Raw genomic sequence first — 25,412 nt, forward strand, 5'->3', positions numbered from 1 at the left:
TTTACAATTGTAACAAACATTACCAACATTTGACTTAATTAACATTTTTGACAATCAATCAATTCTTGTAGACTTCTCGAACAACGCAGGTGAATCTAGACAGTGCTTGGAAGCTGTTTCTAAAAACAAATGTATCAGTTGATGTGAAACAAAAATCTTATTTCCACAAGGACATTTCTAGTTTAATTAATAAAAACCTTCTGTTCGTCTTTTCTCGTCGGATAAACTAAAAAGGGCCGGGTTCGTGGAATGAACCAGGTAGTGTCATGCTCCTGTGTCCAAACAAACCCCAACAAGATAAAAAAACCTCGTTCATGACCAGTTGTTCCTTACACCAGGTCAAAGGCTGAAAACTGCAAAAGGGACCACGCAGGCCGCCATTTTGTTTGGAATCGTTTAAATGGAAAGGTTAAGGTGGGAAACCAGAAACGAAACATCAAATCAGTCCTAATTCCTGCATTACAGTGATACCTGACGTATGAGAAACAATCTACCCAGAGAGCTCTTCGGCATAATGAGAAGTCTGGAGATTCAGACTAGGCTCAAGGGCAGTTCATAATGTGAATAATAAACTGGAATGTATGGGTTCTTTGCATTTTATTTCTATCCAGCACAATCAACTCCTTACACGACGACATCCTGTTAAATAACTGCACAGGTTGTGCAAAATTTAAATGTTTTCACACGGAGAGGGGAGACACGACTTACCCCCTTGGTAATGCACATTTGCATACAGTCTCCTCGTGGGATTGGACATGCATGTGTTTTATGTCACAGATTAACACACCCAAGGTCATCGCTTGATGAAAGCAGCTAATTTCATGCCAAACCGGCGACATTAGAGGTAGAGACGTCACAGGAATAAATAGCTCGCTTTGAGGGTGCCTTTTTGGAGCTGCTTAATCGCCGATTCCAATTCCAAGGTGGAAATAGACCCCAGCCAGGTGCATCGAAATACATAACGGAACGAGGGCCCGTTCTGCCGCCTCGTGGCTTTTACGCCTTGATTATTAGTTCCGATATCTTGAGCGGGAGCACATCGCCGAGTTCAGAGAGCTCGCATTCGGTGCATAAACCCCGAAGTGAGCCTTCTTACCTCGGCCTCAAAGTCACCATTCCCCATAGTACGGGCCACGCAGCCCCTATGGCGGCCGCGCCGAGCCACCCCGACTGCTACCGAGCCACCCCGAGATGCACCCATGGACCCTTCACCTGCCAAGCCTGCAAGTTCACCTGCCTCCGGACCTGCACTGCACCCGCCAAACCCAGCACCAGCAACAACCACCTCAAGTGTATCCTGCTCAACACCCGCTCCGTCCACAGGCACGCCGTCGAACTCTGGAACCTCCTGGACACAACTTCACCAGACGTCGCCTTCCTCACAGAGACCTGGATGAACGCCTCCTCAGCCCCCGAAATCGCCATAGCCATCCCGGACGGCTACAAGATCACACGGAGGGACCGCGTCAACCAAACCGGAGGAGGCATCGCCATCGTCCACAAAAACACCCTCCGCATCACGACTAACTCCGACAACAGCCTCACCGACGCCGAACACCTCCACTTCCAGATACACACCGACCCCAAGACCACCCTCAGAGGCACCCTCATCTACAGACCCCCGGGACCACGCACACAATTCAGCGAAGCAATCGCAGACTTCGTCAGCACGCACGCACTCACCTCATCGGACTACATCCTCCTTGGAGACCTCAACTTCCACTTGGAAAACGACAAGGACCACAACACCGCCGCCCTGCTGGACAACCTCGCCAACCTCGGACTCAAGCAACTGGTCAACACACCCACCCACTACGCCGGCCACACGCTTGACCCCATCTTCTCCTCCAGCAAGCACATCTCCTTCAGCCACTCCACCGGACTACACTGGACAGACCACAGCTGCGTCCACTTTACCTTCAGGAGAACAACGATCCACCACCACCCGCAACAGACCACCCGCAGAAGCTGGAGCAAGATCACCTCCGACCAGCTCACCACCGCCCTCAGCCGGAACCCACCCACCAACACAACGGACCCCAACGAAGCAGCCCGCAACCTCACACAGTGGCTCACCAGCTGCGCCGATGACCTCGCACCACTGAGGAATCCTCCCAGCTGACCCGGCAGCAGGAGAACCCAGTGGTTCACCGACGACCTCAAGAACTCCAAGAAAACCTGCCGCACCCTCGAGAAAACCTGGCGCCACAACCCGACAGCAGACAACATGACAGCCCTCAAGGACGCCACCCGCAAACACCACCAGCTGATCTGCACGACCAAAAGGACGTCATTCAAAGAACGGCTGGACAACAACTCCCTCAACAGCAAGGAACTCTTCAGCGTCGTTAAAGAGCTCTCCAACCCCAGCGCCTGCAACAACAACATCACACCCTCGCAAAACCTCTGCGACTCACTCACCACTTTTTTCCACCAGAAGATCGCAGACATACACAACAGCTTCGGCGCCCAGACCACACACCCAACCACTGAAGCAACGCCCCCCACTACCACCATCGGCACCTGGACCCCCGTCAGCACCGAAGACACCACCAGCTTGATGAACACCATCCACTCCGGATCCCCTACCGACCCCTGCCCACACCACATCTTCAACAAAGCCGACTCCAGCATCGCACCCCATCTCTGGGACGTCATCAACAGCTCCTTCGCTTCCGCCACCTTCCCGGAGAGCTGGAAACACGCCGAGATCAGCGCCCTCCTGAAGAAACCGACCGCGGACCCCACGGACCTCAAGAACTTCCGTCCCATCTCGCTCCTCCCCTTTCCTGCCAAAGTCATCGAGAAGACCGTCATCAAACAACTCTCCGCCTTCCTCGAGACGAACAGCTACCTCGACCCCTCACAGTCCGGCTTCCGAGAAAACCACAGCGCCGAGACCGCCTTCATCGCTGCCACCGACGACATCAGGTCCATGCTCGACAACGGGGAAACAGCGGCCCTCATCCCCCTGGACCTCTCGGCAGCCTTCGACACGGTATCGCATCGCACACTGATACAGCGACTCAGCAACTCCGGCATCCAAGGAGCGGCCCTAGAGTGGATCATCTCGTTCCTCACCGGAAGAACCCAGAGAGTCCGCCTCCCACCGTTCTGTTCCGAGGCCACCAAAGTCATCTGCGGCGTCCCACAAGGCTCCTCACTCAGCCCCACCCTCTTCAACATCTACATGAGCCCTCTCGCGGCCATCGCATGTCAACACAACCTCAACATCATCTCCTACGCCGACGACACCCAGCTGATCCTCTCCCTCACCAACGACCCCGCCTCCACCAGATCCAGCCTCCAGGAGGGCATGAAAGACGTCGCGAAATGTATGAAGCTCAGCCGTCTGAAACTGAACTCAGACAAGACGGAAGTCCTCATCCTGGGACCATCCCCCTCCGCCTGGGACGACTCCTGGTGGCCCCCGGCACTGGGCACCGCACCCAAGCCTACGGACCACGCACGCAACCTGGGCGTCATCCTGGACTCCTCCCTCACGATGACCAAGCAAGTCAACGCCGTCTCATCAACTTGCTTCAACACCCTGCGCATGCTCCGTAAGATCTTCCGATGGATCCCCACCGAAACCAGGAAGACAGTCACCCAGGCCCTCGTCACCAGCCGCCTGGACTACGGGAACACCCTCTACGCCGGAACCACCGCCAAACTTCAGAAAAGACTCCAACGCATACAGAACGCGTCAGCATGTCTCATCCTGGACGTCCCCCGCCACAGCCACATCTCCGCCCATCTGAGAGACCTGCACTGGCTCCCCGTCAACAAGAGGATCACGTTCAGACTCCTCACCCACGCACACAAGGCCCTCCACGACATGGGCCCGAAGTACCTCAACAGCCGCCTCACGTTCCACACACCCACCCGCCACCTCCGCTCCGCCAGCCTCGCCCTCGCCTCCGTTCCACGCATTCGCAAGACCACCGCCGGGGGAAGGTCCTTCTCCTACCTGGCGTGTAAACAAGAGGACAAGGGCACCCAAAGTAATAAGACAGGGACCTTGGGAAGTCAAGTATTACAGGAAACAGTGGTCCCTGAAAACGAAAATGTTTTACGCATATAATAAATATAGCCAAGGTTGGTACTATATTATGGCCAGTGTCCAGCCGGACATGGCAACTTTAATAAGTAGGAATAATTAACAACAATCCAAAAAATTTAAGTAGAGTCGTAGTGGGACACAAGCCTGTATCCTGAGACTTACATATCAAGAGGACATACAATTGTGACACACATTCAGGCAATTACAATGATGTTTCCGTTTGAGAAAATGATAAGTAGTGAAACATCTTGATACAGATCTTGCCACCTTCACAATGTATTATATACAAAATTTCTGCATGTGTAAGGCAGGCAACAAAGTCGACGACGTTTCGATCCTTCTCTAAGGGATTTAGGATCATCATCAGGACTAATCAATTAAATTGCCCATATTTGAATGCCTGAAATTACATAAAGGAATGTGGCAAACAACGACAACATACAATAATGGGTGGGGAAAGGGAAAGAAAATAACAACATAATAGTTACTACGTTTTAGGAAATAAATTCAAAATATATAAAACACCAATCGAACAACATTGAAGTCAGATCAGGGGCGGATTGCATGTGAACTCATAGTAATAATGGCGTTACGATCGTGAACCAAACAGGGAGGTGGTATTGAAAGACACGGGAAATTATGGGGAGAGAAATCTCAGGCAAGGAGTGGTGAACGTGCCCTCGAGATGAAGATGTGCCGGAATAAGCGGGGTGGAACGGAAGAGCGCCGTGTAATCTCAAGGCATTCCGTGAATCAAGGCGGGAGGTGACGTGGTGCGAATCCGGTGAAAAGACATAGGGAGCGAAGTGCCATGTCATGCCATATAAGGCAGGGCGCCACGTCTTGGCCAGGTAGCGGTATTCCAATTTAGACGAGAACGTGTTAAGAAGAGAGAAGGGCGCAGAGTGATCTCATGCCGTGATTTGTGACGAGAGGTAACGAGGTATAGATACGGAGAAGCAAATCGCGGAGCGGCAAGGAATTACCTGGTAGTGCCTGTTATGGCAACTGAGTTAACGCCGCGTCTTGGCCTGGTAGCCGTTGTAAAAGTTCAACTGGGCGTGTGAAGGTGCAGTGCCTGCGAACGGAAGAACTAAATGAGGAATTGGCGGGAAAAAGATAATGAAACGGGCGCTTTAAATGGGAGGAAGTGAGCTTACCTTAAAATTTCAAGGTCCGGAGAATGGGCATGGTGGGGAGATATCTGGTGAGTAAATATGTCAAAATTAGGGGAAGGGACCGGAGCGAGATAAAGTGCCAAGCATATTGGCAGCCTGTGAATATTCTTACCTCCATGCAATGAAGGAGACGAAATCCGATTTGGAGGACAGCGCGATCGGTCAATGCCGGGTGAATTGTGAGATGGAAGTGAACCGACGGCATATTCATGGTAGTACTGGTCATGTGGTCAATCACGTGGGTGGTCATGTGATCAGAAGGAGTGCACTGTGAGTGAATCGGAGGGAGGGGGTGTATCTGGGTGCCATATTGGGTGAGTGAGAGATACAAAGGGGAGGTGGGCAATGGAATAAAACATTACGTTACATTGAACAAAGTAAATATAAAATAAATAAAATAAACATTAAATAAGTACTTTCACAATGGTATGCATTGAATTGTAAGAGATGCAGATTATGTATAGTAATGTCATTAATCCAAAAAATGGTTCGTAGGGACCGCGGTAAACACCATTAGGAGTGAAAAAGAGTTCAGCATGTTAATGTTTGGGGGTTCAACTCCTCTAGATGTTTTGGCAAAGGAGGGGTCCAAGAAGTTCATGGCAAAGAGAGATAAGAAAAGTTCAAAGTAGGGAGGTCCAGTCCTCGAGGCGGTTCAACCCTCTGTGTATACTTCCAGTTTTTAGAATCCATTTTAATTCCTCTTTGTTCATTAGTTGGGAGAGATCTGCGCCTCTTGGTGGTATTTTCACAACAGAAACCACTGTCCAACGTATATCGTCCTTAGTGTGGCCTGCGGTTTCGAAATGTTCTACCAACGGTGCATTAGGGGTTTTGCATCTTAGTCTACTTCTGTGTTGGCAGATTCTTATCCGGATTTTTTGCGTGGTTTGACCTATGTAAATCATATCACAGGGACAAAAAATGGCATAGATGACATTGCAGGTATTACAGTTACTGAAGTGATTGTGAAGTTTACGTATGTTCCCAAATATAAACTCTTTACAGTCTGTTGTAAAACCGCAGACAGAGCAATTTCCACATCTGTTGTGACCAATCACCGATGTTAAGGACCAATGGTCATGAAGTGTACCCGTGTTTGTAGTACTGGGGAGTGCTGCTCTAACCAAGTGGTCTTTGATATTCTTGCTTTTCTTAAAAGCAGAGAGGGGTCTCTCAATGTTGAGTATTCCTGCGTTGACCACATTCCAGTGTTTTAGAATACTTTTGCGTAGTTTATTGGAAGAGAGGGAGAAAGTGGTTACGCATACTATGCGGTTCTCAATTTTCTTGGATTTAGGTTCCAAGAGGACTTCCCTAGGGCAGTACCATGCTCTCTTAAGGGCACTGCGGATCAGTTTTTTGGGGTAGCCTCTAGAGGTCAGTTTGCTGCTCAGTGTCTTAGCTTCCCTAAAGTAGTCCTCTTTGAGGGTGCAATTCCGTCTAATACGTAAGTATTGAGAATAGGAAAGAGAGTCTCTTAAGGCCCTGGGATGATTACTGCTATACTTCAGCAGAGTATTGCGCTCAGTTGGTTTCCTGAAAAGGCTGGTGATCAGATGTCCATCTTTGTGTGTTATATTTAAGTCAAGGAATGGTATGGAAATTTTGTTATGTGTGAGTGTGAATTTTAGACCACCACAATTATTGTTGAGCCAGTGGAGGAAATTTTCAAGCATAATTTGGGTATCATGCCAAATCAGGAAGATGTCACCTATGTAGCGTTTCCACAGTGACATTACAGAAAAGAAAGGGTTCTGTTCAACCAGTATATGGTTTGTCTCAAGTGCATTCATGTATAGAATGGCTAGGTTCGGTGCAAAAACTGCCCCCATGGATGTGCCCTTGGTTTGTTGGTAATAATGACCGTCAAATAAAAAGAAATTTCTGGTCAGGCAGACCTCGAGGAGTTGCAAAATAAAAATGGTCGGGACTGCGTGCGGTCTAATGCGTGTATCTAAGGTTGCTTCAATGATGAGAAGTGCGTTTCGTTGAGGGATGTTAGATACACGCATTAGACCGCACGCAGTCCCGACCATTTTTATTTTGCAACTCCTCGAGGTCTGCCTGACCAGAAATTTCTTTTTATTTGACGGTCATTATTACCAACAAACCAAGGGCACATCCATGGGGGCAGTTTTTGCACCGAACCTAGCCATTCTATACATGAATGCACTTGAGACAAACCATATACTGGTTGAACAGAACCCTTTCTTTTCTGTAATGTCACTGTGGAAACGCTACATAGGTGACATCTTCCTGATTTGGCATGATACCCAAATTATGCTTGAAAATTTCCTCCACTGGCTCAACAATAATTGTGGTGGTCTAAAATTCACACTCACACATAACAAAATTTCCATACCATTCCTTGACTTAAATATAACACACAAAGATGGACATCTGATCACCAGCCTTTTCAGGAAACCAACTGAGCGCAATACTCTGCTGAAGTATAGCAGTAATCATCCCAGGGCCTTAAGAGACTCTCTTCCCTATTCTCAATACTTGCGTATTAGACGGAATTGCACCCTCAAAGAGGACTACTTTAGGGAAGCTAAGACACTGAGCAGCAAACTGACCTCTAGAGGCTACCCCAAAAAACTGATCCGCAGTGCCCTTAAGAGAGCATGGTACTGCCCTAGGGAAGTCCTCTTGGAACCTAAATCCAAGAAAATTGAGAACCGCATAGTATGCGTAACCACTTTCTCCCTCTCTTCCAATAAACTACGCAAAAGTATTCTAAAACACTGGAATGTGGTCAACGCAGGAATACTCAACATTGAGAGACCCCTCTTTGCTTTTAAGAAAAGCAAGAATATCAAAGACCACTTGGTTAGAGCAGCACTCCCCAGTACTACAAACACGGGTACACTTCATGACCATTGGTCCTTACCATCGGTGATTGGTCACAACAGATGTGGAAATTGCTCTGTCTGCGGTTTTACAACAGACTGTAAAGAGTTTATATTTGGGAACATACGTAAACTTCACAATCACTTCAGTAACTGTAATACCTGCAATGTCATCTATGCCATTTTTTGTCCCTGTGATATGATTTACATAGGTCAAACCACGCAAAAAATCCGGATAAGAATCTGCCAACACAGAAGTAGACTAAGATGCAAAACCCCTAATGCACCGTTGGTAGAACATTTCGAAACCGCAGGCCACACTGAGGACGATATACGTTGGACAGTGGTTTCTGTTGTGAAAATACCACCAAGAGGCGCAGATCTCTCCCAACTAATGAACAAAGAGGAATTAAAATGGATTCTAAAAACTGGAAGTATACACAGAGGGTTGAATCGCCTCGAGGACTGGACCTCCCTACTTTGAACTTTTCTTATCTCTCTTTGCCATGAACTTCTTGGACTCCTCCTTTGCCAAAACATCTAGAGGAGTTGAACCCCCAAACATTAACATGCTGAACTCTTTTTCACTCCTAATGGTGTTTACCGCGGTCCCTACGAACCATTTTTTGGATTAATGGCATTACTATACATAATCTGCATCTCTTACAATTCAATGCATACCATTGTGAAAGTACTTATTTAATGTTTATTTTATTTATTTTATATTTACTTTGTTCAATGTAACGTAATGTTTTATTCCATTGCCCACCTCCCCTTTGTATCTCTCACTCACCCAATATGGCGCCCAGATACACCCCCTCCCTCCGATTCACTCACAGTGCACTCCTTCTGATCACATGACCACCCACGTGATTGACCACATGACCAGTACTACCATGAATATGCCGTCGGTTCACTTCCATCTCACAATTCACCCGGCATTGACCGATCGCGCTGTCCTCCAAATCGGATTTCGTCTCCTTCATTGCATGGAGGTAAGAATATTCACAGGCTGCCAATATGCTTGGCACTTTATCTCGCTCCGGTCCCTTCCCCTAATTTTGACATATTTACTCACCAGATATCTCCCCACCGTGCCCATTCTCCGGACCTTGAAATTTTAAGGTAAGCTCACTTCCTCCCATTTAAAGCGCCCGTTTCATTATCTTTTTCCCGCCAATTCCTCATTTAGTGCTTCCGTTCGCAGGCACTGCACCTTCACACGCCCAGTTGAACTTTTACCACGGCTACCAGGCCAAGACGCGGCATTAACTCAGTTGCCATAACAGGCACTACCAGGTAATTCCTTGCCGCCCCGCGATTTGCTTCTCCGTATCTATACCTCGTTACCTCTCGTCACAAATCACGGCATGAGATCACTCTGCGCCCTTCTCTCTTCTTAACACGTTCTCGTCTAAATTGGAATACCGCTACCTGGCCAAGACGTGGCGCCCTGCCTTATATGGCATGACATGGCACTTCGCTCCCTATGCCTTTTCACCGGATTCGCACCACGTCACCTCCCGCCTTGATTCACGGAATGCCTTGAGATTACACGGCGCTCTTCCGTTCCACCCCGCTTATTCCGGCACATCTTCATCTCGAGGGCACGTTCACCACTCCTTGCCTGAGATTTCTCTCCCCATAATTTCCCGTGTCTTTCAATACCACCTCCCTGTTTGGTTCACGATCGTAACGCCATTATTACTATGAGTTCACATGCAATCCGCCCCTGATCTGACTTCAATGTTGTTCGATTGGTGTTTTATATATTTTGAATTTATTTCCTAAAACGTAATAACTATTATGTTGTTATTTTCTTTCCCTTTCCCCACCCATTATTGTATGTTGTCGTTGTTTGCCACATTCCTTTATGTAATTTCAGGCATTCAAATATGGGCAATTTAATTGATTAGTCCTGATGATGATCCTAAATCCCTTAGAGAAGGATCGAAACGTCGTCGACTTTGTTGCCTGCCTTACACATGCAGAAATTTTGTATATAATACATTGTGAAGGTGGCAAGATCTGTATCAAGATGTTTCACTACTTATCATTTTCTCAAACGGAAACATCATTGTAATTGCCTGAATGTGTGTCACAATTGTATGTCCTCTTGATATGTAAGTCTCAGGATACAGGCTTGTGTCCCACTACGACTCTACTTACATTTTTTGGATTGTTGTTAATTATTCCTACTTATTAAAGTTGCCATGTCCGGCTGGACACTGGCCATAATATAGTACCAACCTTGGTTATTATATGCGTAAAACATTTTCGTTTTCAGGGACCACTGTTTCCTGTAATACTTCTCCTACCTGGCGGCCAAAACGTGGAACTCCCTCCCAACCCACCTACGGCTGACCCAGAACCATCTCTCCTTCAGGAAACAACTCAAGACCTCGCTGTTCGAGCAGTAGCGACCCCCCCCCCCTCCCCAGCACCTTGAGACCCTTGCGGGTGAGTAGCGCGCAATACAAATTCGCTGATTGATTGATTGATTCATCTGCACGGAAACGTCCGACAGAGTTACACAGCGTCACTCAGGGGCTGTACACTCTACTGGCCGCTGAGAATGTCAGTTCGGTTTCACAGTGCGGTTCTTTCGGTCTTGTTAGCTAATAACTGCACACGTGGAGCGCAGTTTATTATCAGTGCAGCTCACCGCGTCAGGGTCAGATCTGGAGTGGGTGTTGCAGTCAGGACTCGGCTTCCCAGAGCACGCCTAGCATTGTTTGCCTGTCGCCTGCCAATGAATGCACACTTTCTTTTTAGGTCTCGCGTGGCGTTGCAGCGCAAAGCGCTGCTAGCGTCGGCGAGATTTATTGTGAATGAGGATTTTCAGAAAAGGGCTTTAAGCCCCGCCCCTCATTTCCATTGGCTGGCGTCACCGTTTATGCTAAACGGTGGCCTGCCATTGAGGGTTTTTGGATGACGTCCTTTCGCCTCTGAGCCGGACTGGGTCGCCTGCTTTGCAACTGTTGCAAAGCACTTTCTTATCTTTATGGGGCCATGTGTTTCTAATTGGAAACACATGGCCTCATAAATACAAGAGATCCCCATGCTCCGGCTGCAGCGTGGTTCTCCTTCATTTTTGGTACCGCGCTTGTTACTTGTGCAATGGCGATAGCTTGTTTTATTGGCTGGCTTGCCTTAGAAACTAAACACGAGCTTATTGGTTGGGAAAATACTTTACAGTACCTCATTGGCTCTATGAGCTCGGAAAGTGCACGTGCCCCCGTGGCGCTGTCTTGAGCAGCTGCACATCTCGCCGTCTGTCAGTAGGCGACTCTAGTAACGATAGCACAGATCTAAGGATTTTTCAATGGGAGAGTAACTCCACTCCATTTCAATGAGCCGGTGCAGGCGGAAGTTTCCCATTGCATGGTTGCACGGGATTGGTGGTAGCATGTCAACTGTTCCCTAAGGCGGGCTGAAGTCTGAGCATCGACTCCACCCCGCAGCAGGTTCCTTGGTGCGTTCTGCTGGGAAGAGCCACCCGGTCTGTACTTGTGTTATGAGTGCGTCACTTCCTGCGGTCCCCTTCTGACTATCCCTCTCTCCTGCTGCTCCGGAGCACCGCGGCTTTCAGCCCGGGCCTAGGCCCCACCCTCTGCCACGTTTGTAGAGAATCCCTTCTTTGCGCAGGGCTCAGGCTGATCTCCGTGGTTCCTGCTTGGATGACAAATCTGGCTCACCCGCAACTCTCACCTCGGGCCTGCACCTCCGCCCGGGGGCCATAAGATTGAGGTGAGTGCTGTTTTACCTGTAGAGGGCCACTGTAGTTGCCCATCGCTTCACAAAGGCAGGGCTGGACTCCGCATCGACTGCTTGCTGTTCCTGTTGTGCTCCCTAGTTGCGCACCCCCCTCCACCTGTCTACTTCGCCCGGTTGCTCTTGTACTTTCTTCCCACCAATTCTTTGGTTCTGCGTTTTTGTGTTGCTGTTGCCCTTTGACAGATCTGCTCCGTAGGGGTTGTGATTGGACTGCCTCTTGTCCAACTGCTTCTGTGTGCTAGCTCCTCACTGATTTCTTCGCCTCCTGTGGTAGGGCTATGCGGATGCTAAGGCCCTCACACACTGCCCTGGTGTGTTGCTGAGATGCTAAAGACTTCGTGCACACTGCTCTGCAGTGGTGGTGCTGGGCTTTATTAGTGCTCATGGAGGCTAATCTGGTCTGGGTCTCTACATCAACCCATCCCTGGAGGAGGGAAAATGGGTTGGACTTTAGACCGTTCCAGACCCACCTTCCATCTGAGGTAACAGCATGTGGACTCACTCTGCCCCCACTACTCCGCAGGTGCGGTCCTGGGCTCCACACCCACCATTGTGTGGACATGTTATTGAACTCTAATCTGCACTCTACACAGCCAAGTATGCTAGCTATCAGGTAGTTTCCGATTAAACTCCTCGACTGCCTTATTAAAATGTGTGTGTAGCCAGGTCGCTCTCATGACGTGTATATATCATGCGCACGAGCCACAAATGTCAATGGACATGTCTTGCTAATGTTTGCGCAGTCAAAGGGTTTATGCTTATTCAGTGGACTGGGGGTCATGAGTGATGCATCGTTTAATACAGCCCATTGACGAATACACTGATAAAGATGGGCCATTGACACCCATGCTTTTGAAAATGGTTTAATTTGTGAACGCTCTCATGCTTTCTCCAACTAAAATGTATATCTTGAAGAAAAAAAAACTTAAGTAAATACTTGTATGTCGGGGGAGTTTATATTGTGGGGAATACCGACCCATATTTCCTAGGTCTGTGCTTTTTCATTAAATAAAGCTTAAGTTCCAATTGCAGCATTTAAAGCACTAATATACTTTTGGAAGACCTTGAAGCCCCCCCCTTTAGATATTGTAAACGGCGTGCACAGAATTTGAAACACTTGCTTTGTGCTACACAATTAAAAGCTCTGTTATTCAAATACTGTCTGGTATTTCGTGCAATCAGTGTCAGACGAATGATCTGTTCACCTGTCCTAAACAAGTATTAAAAATGCAATAGGTCTCGCCTTTTATTAAGTTAAAGCCATTTGCTTTGCTATATAATACCATTAGCAAAGCAAATGGCTTTAACTTAATCAAAGGCGAGACCTGTTGCATTTTCAATGTTTGTTTTTTATGTAGCCTGACAGCTATGTACAGCATTTCTTCTCAAAATGCTCTCCTAAAGTCGTCAAACAAATAAAAATAGGTTGTTTGGCTTGCCCAACTGCATACCCATCTGAATGTTCACATTGCTCCCTCTGCTTTGTTCCAGTCTGTTTTGCTGTGTTTGTCCCAGCTGTATGCTTTAGCAAATGTTTTTGTGGTCCCATAGCTGCCTACAGTAATTGCTGTTGTGACTGTATTTGAGTCTGGTCATTTCTCTACTGCTGATCAACATATTTCATTCTCTTATAGGGCCGCCTGCCCAAATATCTCATCAGTCAAAGCCTTGCAGCGACCATGTTCGAGTTCATCTTTCACCTTCGCAAGCGTGTCTTGGAGGTTACCAACAATGGTGTGCCTTAATGACGGTTCTAGACGAGAGACCTTACGTTCCTGTATCCCTGCATCCATACCTTGCTGCTCGTCTTCCTTCATCAGTCTCCTACCTGCTCAAGGCCTCCTTGTCGGGACTCCTCTGTCGTGCTCTGGAAGAGCTTGACAGTACATCCAGAAAGCAGCTACTGTTGCGAAAATGACCAGGATTCAGAGTGCTTGAATTGGTGATGGGTGCAGTCCTTGCAGCTTTTGGGATGTGGCAAACATTTAGGAGCAGACATGAAGCTTTCTGGCATTCCTGGGGACCGAAGTCTCAACGCATTTAATGCCTGGTGCAGGAGTTCCTAACGTGTTCCTTTGAAAGACACTAACTGTGCACCTCTGAAAGAGCCTTTGCATTCCCCAAAGCATCCGTCTCAGTCCACACCTCTCCGTCCACAGGGTGTCATACACTAGCATGTGTAGTTTCTCTGCTGCTCTTACGCTTGAGAGAGACCCTCTGTCCAAAGCCTGCGGTTCAGTATGTATGAAGGTGCTCTTCCTTCTCGCCTTGACTTTTGGTGTTTCAGGAATGGCTGGTTGTTTCTTAGGGTTTTTTTTGTATCGGGGTATGCTAGCCTTGGTTTTGAGAATAACCCCACTTGCTCATAAGAGTGGAGCCCTAAGGGGCTGTGATGATGCTGTGATTAACACAGGGTCTACACCAGGTTGTTCCTTTCCATGCAGCAGTTGAGAGGTCTTTGAAGAGGTTTGTTCCAGGGCTGCAGTAATCTGAACACAATCTTCTGCTGTGGCATGACCATGTAATCCCATCCCTTATATGTTTGTACTGAAATGGCCCCTCCCTTGCTAGTACTGCAATTATTGTGGAGGCTTCCTACAGGTACAGAACAAGGCCCAGGATTATGAACACTTTGAATTGTGGTGAACAGTCAGTATGGCTATTGAACATGTAAATGTGATTATTGAGTCACCATTGAGCCAGATCTGTTTAAATCAGAAAAAGGTGACTAGTTACGATGATCATTGGCTGCAGACTGTCATCTAATGGCTCTGGGGTGCAGAGTTCAAGCTGGGTGGATCTCTGGCCACAGACCAGTCACCCCATCAGTGGCTCCACACCTTCATGAGAAACTGTCCTAGCATCCTGGATGAAAGGACCAGTAAGTGCAATGGGAACTCAGTTTTGCAAAGACCTGTTTTGACTTATTTATTGGTCTGGAATGCCTCTTGTTGGTTTAAGATCACACACACTTGCCAGTGTGTGCTGCCCTTCTTCCTGCCCCGGCTACCTTTTGTGTTTATTTTCCCTCACTCTGCATACCTCCCCAAAGTGGCTGCAACTGGCAGTGCCGGTGCTGTTCCTTTTTCCATCATGCACCCTAGTGTGTGGGAGGCGGGCCTAAGCGAGGTCTTCTGCCATTTGTTAGGATCACCATGTTCCTCTACTTGTAGGGAGACCTCCAGTGAAGGTCCACTCGGCGAGTGGCTTTAGCGCTTGTACTGCATTTGTCTATTATCACTGTTTTCTGTTCATGTGGTTCTGTGACTGATCATCGCAGCCACTGCTAATGGACTTTGTGGGCCTTAAAAGAAATGTATGATATACGAGAGAGGCGGGGGGAGCAGGAGGGCATGTTGAATAAGGCTTTTCTGTCTCTAGAAGGGGTAGGGTGTTGATACAGGGTTGAGAATGCCTTACACAAAGCCACAGTATTAACCACCTTCAACCTTAGTCACAAACTGGAAGAGGGTGAAGGGGATCACTTCATTAAGCCTGGATTGTTTTCTTTTAATTTGTGATTTAGGATCCCAGCTGCCCCTTGGGTTTCTGTCCTACTGGGGTCATGAGATGTGGAATGCAAGGCATATGTGCCGCAACCATCTTTTCTCTGTTTTTGATTGTGTATGATGTCTTATCCTCTAATGTGAATTGGAGCATCCTTGAGGGCTCAGAGAATATTGATGGAAGCAAGGTTTATTTTACTGTGCTGTGCCCCAGACCATCCTGCAGATGATGATTGAGAGACAGCAGGCACAGCGTTCTTTTAACGAGGTTCACAGGACTGCGCTTTTGGGGTTTGACTGACTCTTTCAATCTGAAACAATGTACTCCCAGAAACCTGTGGGAGCTTTGTTTGGTCACCCAAGTTTACAAGCTTAATGTTGTCAACAATCGCACCCGGATTTAACATATCACCTTTGACATTGTTTTAACTTAAACCTTTCAATTTTTTAACACATATTTGGATTAACCGGACTTTTTGGGGATTCAAATGTCTTTTACTTTGATGTTTTTGCACTTTTATTTTTGCACTCATTTACCATCCAGCTCTTGACGCCATCCTTTGGATTTCGTTAAAAATCCTTTGATCATTGATAATTCATCATCTTCCTTTGAAACTTTGTGCCCATATCGAAGATATATTAAAAAACCTTTACAAAAACGAGAATTTTGCATTTGTTTTTTTAATACTAACTCAGAGCACACCTTTGCCCATTCAGTCTGCTTATTTTCCTACTGTACTGCAGGCTCTCCTTGTTCTCAGTTTACACCTCTCTTCCCCCACTGTGTCATTCATGTCTTTGTGCTATCTTCTTCCCGACACCTGAACGGAGGCAGATGGATCCTGCCAAAGATTCTCTTAGATGTGCCGGTGATCCTCTAAAGCTGGGATCGGCCTGTCTACTAACAGAACCACTGGTTATAAAGTGTTAAAATGAAAACATAACACGACTGACAGCTTTCAAATCCAACTAGTCTTTAATGCTAAATAGAAAGCATCCAATCAAAACAGCAAGGACAGTTGTCCTTTTAACCTACCAAGGTTCTCCCTAGAAAATGATCAGTTCGAGCACAGAGCTAAAAAACATGTCCAATTGATCTAGTATATATATCCAATGTCTCTGCCTACAAGTCAAAACAATAAGATCACTTGACAGAAACTTGTTCTGATAGTGCAGGTGTTAGGATCTTCCCCTCAAGGAAGTCCAAGGAAGCCTTGAAGGTAAGAATACTGGAAAATGTACAACATGTAACATTAGAGCTCCCCAGCCTGCTAAGGCCTGCAATCACTATAATGGGAAGCTTCAAGCAAATAGGACATAATGTTTATACTTGATTTACAGTTCATACATTTATGATTACATATATGGTTCTCTTCTGTTCGAGGCATATGAGCTGCAGATTACACACTTTTGCATAGATCGCCATCTGGTGTTGGGCCCGGATGTTTGCAGTTTGTTTTTCCTCTTGGAAGTCTTTGGAAGTCACGAGGTCGGTGACTCCTCCCTTGGTTTGTATTGCGCATGGGCTTCGGCTCCATCCTCAGATTGTTTTTTTCCGCCATCGGGCTTGGATGTAATACTTCGCGCTCCGTTTCCGAACATTTCCAGTTCGACAATCGAAGCGGAATCCTCGCTCATCGCGGTATTGTTCAGATCCTGATCTCCTCAATCACCTTCTCTTCGACACATCTTCGATTCCAGTAGAACAAGTCCCCGCCAGTCAACAAAATTTAGGAGTCTACGCCCTATATTTTCTGATACCAAAAAGAGACGAGACTCTACGACCTATCTTAGATCTCCGGCCTCTAAACACATACATACATTCGGACCATTTTCAAATGGTAACACTTCAGCAGGTACTTCCGCTCCCCTCCCAGAACAACTTTCTCACCACACTGGACTTGAAAGACGCATACTTTCACATTCCGGTACACCATGCTCACAGAATGTACCTCAGATTTGTAGTGGACGGGCAACACTACCAGTTCAAGGTGCTCCCATTCGGGGTCACAACAGCACCAAGGGTATTCACCAAGTGCCTAGCGGTAGTGGCGGCACACCTCAGAAGACAGCACATTCACGTCTTCCCATATTTGGACGACTGGCTAATAAAAGCCGCGTCCTACAACCAATGTGTACATCACACTGGCACTACAATCCAACTACTTCACCAGCTAGGTTTCACAGTGAACCACCAAAAGTCCCAGCTAATACCATCCCACACAAAGCAATACCTCGGTGCCACCATAGACACCTCAAAAGCCATAGCCTACCCCAATTCTGCCAGGATTGCAAGCATTCAGGCTTTGCGTCAAAGATTCATACCTCAACACTCTCTCCCAGCAAGAGTGTTTATGCAACTAATAGGGATGATGGCCTCTTGCATTTTCATAGTGACTCATGCAAGACTCCAGATGCGTCCACTCCAAGAGTGCTTAGCGCGCCAATGGAACCAGGCCCAGGGGCAACTGACGTATCTGGTGTTGGTAGACGGTCGTACCCATCGCTCTCTGCAGTGGTGGAACACCACAAATCTTTCCAGAGGTCGACCGTTCCTGGACCCGGTTCCACAAATAATCCTAACAACAGACGCATCGCTCTCCGGCTGGGGAGCTCATCTACTACACCTCACAGTGCAGGGCACATGGACGCCGCAACAAAAGTTACTCCACATCAACCATCTGGAGTTACTGGCAATCTTTCTAGCCCTAAAATCCTTTCAGACACAGATTTTAGGCAAGGCCGTCCTTATTTGCACAGACAACATGACGGCCATGTACTACATTCAAAAACAAGGCGGCACACACTCTCCACAGCTCTCTCAACTAGCACAGAGCATATGGAGATGGGCAATTCCACACAAAATCTTTCTCCTAGCCCAACATGTACCAGGAGTCCAAAACACCATGGCAGATCTGCTCAGCAGACAAACGCAGCAGATCCACGTGTGGGAACTTCACCCGCAGGTTCTTCACCCGTTCTTTCAGATGTGGGGGCATCCACACATAGACCTCTTCGCCACCCACGAAAACAAAAAATGCCCAAGCTTCGCCGCCAGATACTCACACCCATTGTCCAAAGGCAATGCGATATGGATGAACTGGTCAGGCGAATTTGCGTACGCCTTTCCACCTCTCCCACTAATTCCATTAGTGGTGCGAAAGCTACAACAGCACTCCCTCACACTGATTCTAGTAGCTCCAACATGGGCCAGACAACCGTGGTACACCACGCTGCTGGTACTCTCGGTAGTGCCACACCAAAGGTTGCACCTCTCACCATGCCTCCTAACCCAGAACCATGGAGAGATCAGACACCCGGACCCAGCTCAGCTCAACCTGGCGATCTGGCTCCTGATATCCTAGAATTCGGATACCTTAACCTTCCCCCTGACTGTATGAACGTCATCAGAGAAGCTAGACGCCTTACCACTAGAGCCTACTACGCTGCAAAGAGGAAAAGATTTGTTGTTTATTGCCATATCAACACAATCAACCCTCTAGACGTATCTATACAGCACATCATATGCTAGTTACTCCATTTACAAAGGTGTAACCTAGCATATACATCCATTCGGCTACACCTTGCAGCAATTGCCGCTTACCTACAAAACAGACAGCACCTATCACTTTTCAGAGTGCCTGCCATTAAGCCTTCATGGAAGGCCTCAAACGAATAATTCCCCCCAGAGTACCACCCTCACCTGTGTGGAACTTAAATATAGTTCTCACAAGGCTAATGGGACCGCCTTTCGAACCTTTGCATAAATGTGAACTGCAATTTGTCACATGGAAAGCAGCTTTCCTTTTAGCCATCACTTCCCTTAGAAGGGTCAGTGAGATACAAGCACTTACTATACAAGAACCTTTTCTCCAAATGCACCCGAACAAGGTTGTCCTCCGTACCAACCCCAAATTCCTACCCAAAGTCAATTCCCCCTTTTATCTAAACCAATCGGGAGAATTACCGTTTGTTTTCTCGCAACCTCAAACTGTTGCAGAAAGGGCTCTACACACACTGGATGTTAAAAGGGCCTTACTTTACTATATCCAGAGAACACAACCTTTCAGAAAGACAAAACAACTGTTTGTCTCTTTCTCTCCACCACATAAAGGCAACCCCATCTCTAAATCAGGGATAGCTAGGTGGATTGTAAAATGCATACAGATTTGCTACCACAAGGCAAAACGCACGCTATCTGTTCCCCCTAAAGCCCACTCTACACGAAGGATAGGGAACATCCCATTAGATGATATCTGCAAAGCAGCTACATGGTCAACACCGCACACTTTCACTAAACATTACTGTGTAGATGTGCAAACCAAGCAACAAACTAGTGTGGGCCATTCTGTACTAAAAACACTTTTTCAAACCACTGCAACAGATACCGGTGATCGCCGCTAGGGTTGGGAACTGCTATATAGTCTATGCAAAAGTGTGTAATCTGCAGCTCATATGCCTCGAACGGAATATGCTACTTACCAGTATGCATCTGTTCTTGGCATGTAGAGCTGCAGATCTACACACGCCCACCCGCCTCCCCGGCTACCTGTATCTGTTCCAGTCTATCTTATTTAGATACAACACACATGGGTTTCTTCACTATTATTACTACGCTCCATCTTTCCCTGTTGGCGAAAAACAATCTGAGGATGGAGCCGAAGCCCATGCGCAATACGAACCAAGGGAGGAGTCACCGACCTCGTGACTTCCAAAGACTTTCCAAGAGGAAAAACAAACTGCAAACATCCGGGCCCAACACCAGATGGTGATCTATGCAAAAGTGTGTAGATCTGCAGCTCTACATGCCAAGAACAGATGCATACTGGTAAGTAGCATATTCCTTTCATTTATAAAGAGTATGTAAACCAAATACAAACCAATATTAAGTTTGTTTCACAAGAACACATGTACAGATATGTAGATGTATTGCTATTTATACCCGTTAGTAGGGTGAGACCTTCCAAAGGGCAAACTTGCGCAAATGATCCTCCTCCTGGATTTACCACTATGTCTACCTCCTGTAAATGTATATTGTTGCTAGGTTTCTTTGTGTAGAACTTAGATAGAAGAGTAGTTGAAGACACGTCATTGCTGCTCCCAGCAAGCACCTTTCTGTGTAATTCTACTAGTGACATGTATGTGTTTCCAACCCAGTGGCATTCTGTACACAGGATACCTTACACTGTGCATTTGTGGAAGAAAGACCACTTCTCAAATTGGGAGGACATGATCATTGATAATCCGGTCTTTGCCTTGGGTTTAATAGCGTTCCTTTTCTTGCCCTCCCAACAATTCTGGCACCTACGCTAAGATGCGCAGTAGAGTACTGGATTGTGTTTTGAATTTGCACTGCACTATATCTAAAGTACTCGTAGCCTTCCTCCACAACGGTCACCTAGATGCAGAACATCGTTATTGAATCCTTTCATTTGTACCATATTTGATATCTCCACCTCAGTTTAAAGCTTGTCAGGCGTGATTGCACCTGATATTATTAGTAAATAGGAAGAACTGAAAATTTACAAAAGAGCATGTAGTCCAACCTGAAAATCACCAATTGACACCTTAACTAGCGACAGTATATCAGTGGCCAGAAAACAGCTCTGCCTACCCTCAGTTAATTTAGCTGGATTTGTCTAGGTAATGGTGATAGTAATGAATATGTGATTGTTCCACTGTATGTGCTTTAGCCGAGTGCTCCAGGGACTAAACAGCCCTACCAAAACATACTCTTTTGGCCCCGACTTGCTGACTTGACCACATTTCTTCACAAAAAGAGCTGGCATGGGTAATTTCCACTTATGTCTTAATTTTGGGAGTATGAATAATAATAGTAATATTAATTATTACAAAACCTTTAATTGTAGTCTTCAAATTCCAGAACTTTCTATTACGATGCCCTCAAGTTTCTGAAAGTGCAGACACTAGTAGCCAAGAAAACTCCCAACATAAAAGTGTACATTGTTTTCATCAGTATTGAAGATCATCATTTACTGTCATTAATTGTAAGATTAGATATTCATGGCAGCTAGGTTCCCTAAACAAGATCCACTGGGAGCCTATAATCTTGTTCGATTTGAGGGCAGAAATGAGTAAAAGGCTAGGTTTAAGATCCGGTTGGATTAGTTTGCGTATAAGATGGGCAATCTGCCAATTAAGTGCACTAGCAACATTTCGGCGTTTATGCAAAGTCGGTGTTCAGGAACTGGCTGTGTGTGTTTTGATCATTTTTTGGGATGCCATTCTGATCTACTGAAAGGGAGTGTAGAAACCTAAACAGCTTATCTATGAAGTGATTCAAAATCAGCGACAATGTGATCTATGCGGCATATTTGCATTTGCGTTTTATGTAGAACAGCATGAATCCGGATGCTTTTTCACTTTGTCGCCAGGGATAATTCTGAAGAAAAATAAGAAAAGATTGAAAAAAGCTAAACCTTGTTAAAGAAGTATGGTGTCTAGTATGATGGGCGGATCGCCACCGCCCGCATGGTGGTGGCGATCCGCCAAAATATCATCCCCCGCCCGCCTCCCATTTCCCCCTGCCATATTATGATGGTGGGGGTACCGCGGTGGACAGGAAGACCGTCTGCCGCTTTTCCGACGAGTCGACCGGGCGGAAAAGGGTTGAATATGGTGGCGGTGTCTGCTAGACACTGCCATCCATATTACGATGTCAGCGGGAAGCAGCCAACACCGCCAAAGAAAGGCATGCCGATTCCTCTGTTGGGAGACTCGTTGCGGGCCCCCAGGATGTTGGGGGGGAATATGGGGGCTACCTATGGTACCCCCCCTGCATTTGCATGGACGACGTGGCAGGCACCACATGGTGCCTGCCACGTTGTGCATGCAAATGCACAAATGCCTTTTTTGTATTGCAACGGGTGCTGCATCCTAATTGCACATGCGGAACCGCCGCACACATAGCGGGCGGTCCCATTTCTCGGGGCGATGGCGGGCGGACTCATCGTAATATTCACGGGGTCTCATCATAGGCACCTACAGGGAATTTAAGGCAGAAATTGGAACCTGGGAGGATGAACATAATCTACCCTCAGTGGACTACAGTGATGGTAGAAACCTCTGGGTAATACTATAACAACATGCAGCATGCAAGGTGTGACTGAAGTTAATCACCTCGGTGTGGGTAAAAATAAGTAATACTCACAGGTACAGTGACCTTCTGGCAGTGGTAACGAAAGTGAAAGCATACCTACTCAGAAATGCACTTTTGCTTCATGTATCAATAGTGGGAATGGAGTATGTTCTTACCCGTATCACTCTAAAGAGCAGTCAGGAAATCTGCAGCCATGTGCTTTGAAGACCTGGGTCTCGCGTTGCCAAGGTAACAATAACTATGGAGCAACGAGGACCCAGAATCTGAAGGTTAAAGCCTGTACCGGGGCACGAAACAGCAGACGCAGGGACAAGGGAGCACCAACGGGTGCTACAGATGCGGCAGCGACAGGCATGCCGCCAACGACAAAGGGTGCCCAGCGTTCCGGGCCAAATGCACGTACTGCGGGCTGGTGGGGCATTATGAGAGAGTATGCCGAAGGAAGACGTCAAGGCAGCAGGTGAAGTACGTGGCGCAGGAGATGACCAAGGAGGAAGAGCAAGAAGGGCAGGAGGACGACGAAGAGATCCTGATGATAGATGACCAGATCTTGGGGATCGACGGCGCGGTCGACAAGAAACCGAGGTGCGCCATGACCATAGGGGGCGTAGGAGTCACCATGGTCGCAGACTCAGGTTCCCCCTACACGATCATAAAGAGGAAGATATGGGAGGAGGACTTTGCACCTGTCACAACACACCGACTGCGCCCCGCGGACATCCACCCGGTGACATTCACAGGGGAACCCATACCCATGGTAGGGTATTGCCCTCTAACGTTCGAGTTCCAGGGCAGGACGTGTGAAGGAAAACTGTACGTGGCGGAAAAGGGGCCATCAGTGTTGGGATGGAAGGATCAAGGGAAGCTGAAAATAAAGCTGAACCCAGGAGGCCGCATACAAGTGCTCATGATGGAGGACGACCCCAAGGTGGGAGCAAGGCAGTGGAAGGAAGAGTTCCCCGAAGTCTTCAGAGACGACATAGGGAGGCTAACAAAATTCACGCACAAAATAAATCTCAAAGAAGGAGCCCGACCAGTGTCCCACAAAGTGCGAAACATCCCGTTCCGCACCAGGGAGGCAGTACAAGAGGAACTGCAGAGGTTGGAGGACAACGGGATCATCGAGGCCATCGATAATGCGGAATGGTTGGCCCCCTTAGTCGTGGCGCAGAAGCCGAACGGGAAGGTGAGACTATGTGTGGACCTCAGGGAACTCAACAAGAACATTGTAGTGGACAAGTTCCCCCTTCCCCGCATCAATGAGATGTTAGCTAAGACCAAGGGCGCCAAGTGGTTCTCCACTGTGGACTTAACATCTGCGTATCACCAGATCGCACTCCACAAATCGTGCAACCACCTCACATCATTCATTACACCTTTCGGGTGCTACAAATTCCTACGGATGCCGTTCGGGCTCGCCTCGGCAGCGGCGGTCTTCCAAAAATTGATGTACCGTCTGTTCAACAAGATGGAAGGTATTCAGTTCTTCCAGGACGATATCTTGGTGATGGGCGCCTCCACGGAAGAACATGACCGGAGGCTAGCGGGTGTCTTGACAGTACTGGAACAAAATGGGCTTACGGCCCAGTGGGACAAGTGCAAGTTCGGACTGGGGAAAGTCACGTACCTGGGGCACGAAATCAGTCAGGAAGGCATAAAACCCAAGGCATCCAACGTAGCTGCCATCAGAGATGCACCCACGCCCACTAGCAAGGAGGAGGTACGGACATTCTTAGGGATGGCTGAGTTCTACAGCAAGGTCGTATCCCACTTTGCATCAAAGACACACCACCTGAGGTCGATCCTGAAGGAGAAAACGGCGTTCTCATGGAAGGAGGAACAAGAGAGAGAGTTCGAGGAGGTGAAGAGAGAAATCTGTGGCGCCATACCCATCCAAGGGTTTGACCCAACGGCTCCCACGACCCTGACCACGGACGCTAGCGACCGAGGCCTTGGAGCAGTGCTCACTCAACAGTCGGCACGAGGAGTGACAGCGACAATCAGTTTCGCGTCCCGCACGCTGGCCGACAATGAACGCAAATTCAGCGTGATTGAAAAAGAAATGCTGGCTGTCGTGTGGGCAGTGGAAAGATTCCGGCAGTTCCTGTGGGGAGGACGGTTCCTCTTACGAACAGACCACAAACCCCTGATTAAAGTGCTCACGTCCAACGGCCACGAGCACGCTACCCCAAGAATTGCGAAGATGACACTGCGACTCCTCGACTACGTGTACGACGTAGAGTACATCCCAGGCACCAAGAACCGCGTGGCGGACTACCTGAGCAGGGCGGCGGCAAAGGAACCGGCAGAGGCGCAAGACGCAGAGAATTGGGCCGAGTACGCAGTGGCGTTCATGAGCGATCACGAAAGAGCAATCAGCAAGCAGGAATGGGAAGAAGAGTATGGGTCCGATGAGAAGGTGAAGGCGGTCAAAACGTATGTGACGCAGGGGTGGCCGGAGAAGAGGTTGCTTGGAGAAGAACTAAAACAGTACTGGGAAGTCAGGGAAGAACTGTCGCTGGGGGACAACCCGTGTTTTCTGTTCCGAGGCAACAAGGTAGTACCCCCGATAGCGCTGAGGCCTAGAGTGGTAGCCCTTGCCCACGAAGGACATTTGGGCATCGTGAAAACGAAGGGAAGAGTGAAGGAGGACTATTGGTGGCCGGGGTTGGACCTCGCAGTGGAAAGACACGTCAGAACGTGTGAGCAATGCAACAATGCAGACAAGACACAGAAAGTGCTGCGCCCACCGCTCGGACGCTTCGACTTCCCGGAAAACCCGTGGGAAGAGATTTCCATAGATGTTCTAGGTCCCATACAAGACGCCAGTGGCAACCAGAAGTACCTCACCGTGGTTGTGGACAGGTACTCGAAGTGGCCAGAAGTCCATGTGGATGAAAACGCGGAGACAGA

The 25,412-nt window shown here is 47.8% G+C and overlaps 1 protein-coding gene across 26 annotated transcripts in view; it reads left to right on the forward strand.

Annotated features, from left to right (window-relative positions):
- LOC146869369 (stAR-related lipid transfer protein 3-like) overlaps nucleotides 1-16,038 on the forward strand; it is a 138,585-nt gene extending 122,547 nt beyond the window's left edge. For all 26 annotated transcript variants that reach the window (XM_085653461.1, XM_085654540.1, XM_085653293.1 and 23 more), the window contains one exon: nucleotides 13,508-16,038. In XM_085653461.1, coding sequence (XP_085509587.1) covers nucleotides 13,508-13,618 — 111 coding nt within the window. In that variant the 3' untranslated portion in view covers nucleotides 13,619-16,038. The remainder of the gene's footprint in view (nucleotides 1-13,507) is intronic.
- Nucleotides 16,039-25,412: the final 9,374 nt, after the last annotated feature.

Source organism: Triturus cristatus, chromosome 1_1 (assembly GCF_964204655.1).
Source record: "Triturus cristatus chromosome 1_1, aTriCri1.1, whole genome shotgun sequence".
In the NCBI taxonomy this organism is placed as follows: domain Eukaryota; kingdom Metazoa; phylum Chordata; class Amphibia; order Caudata; family Salamandridae; genus Triturus; species Triturus cristatus.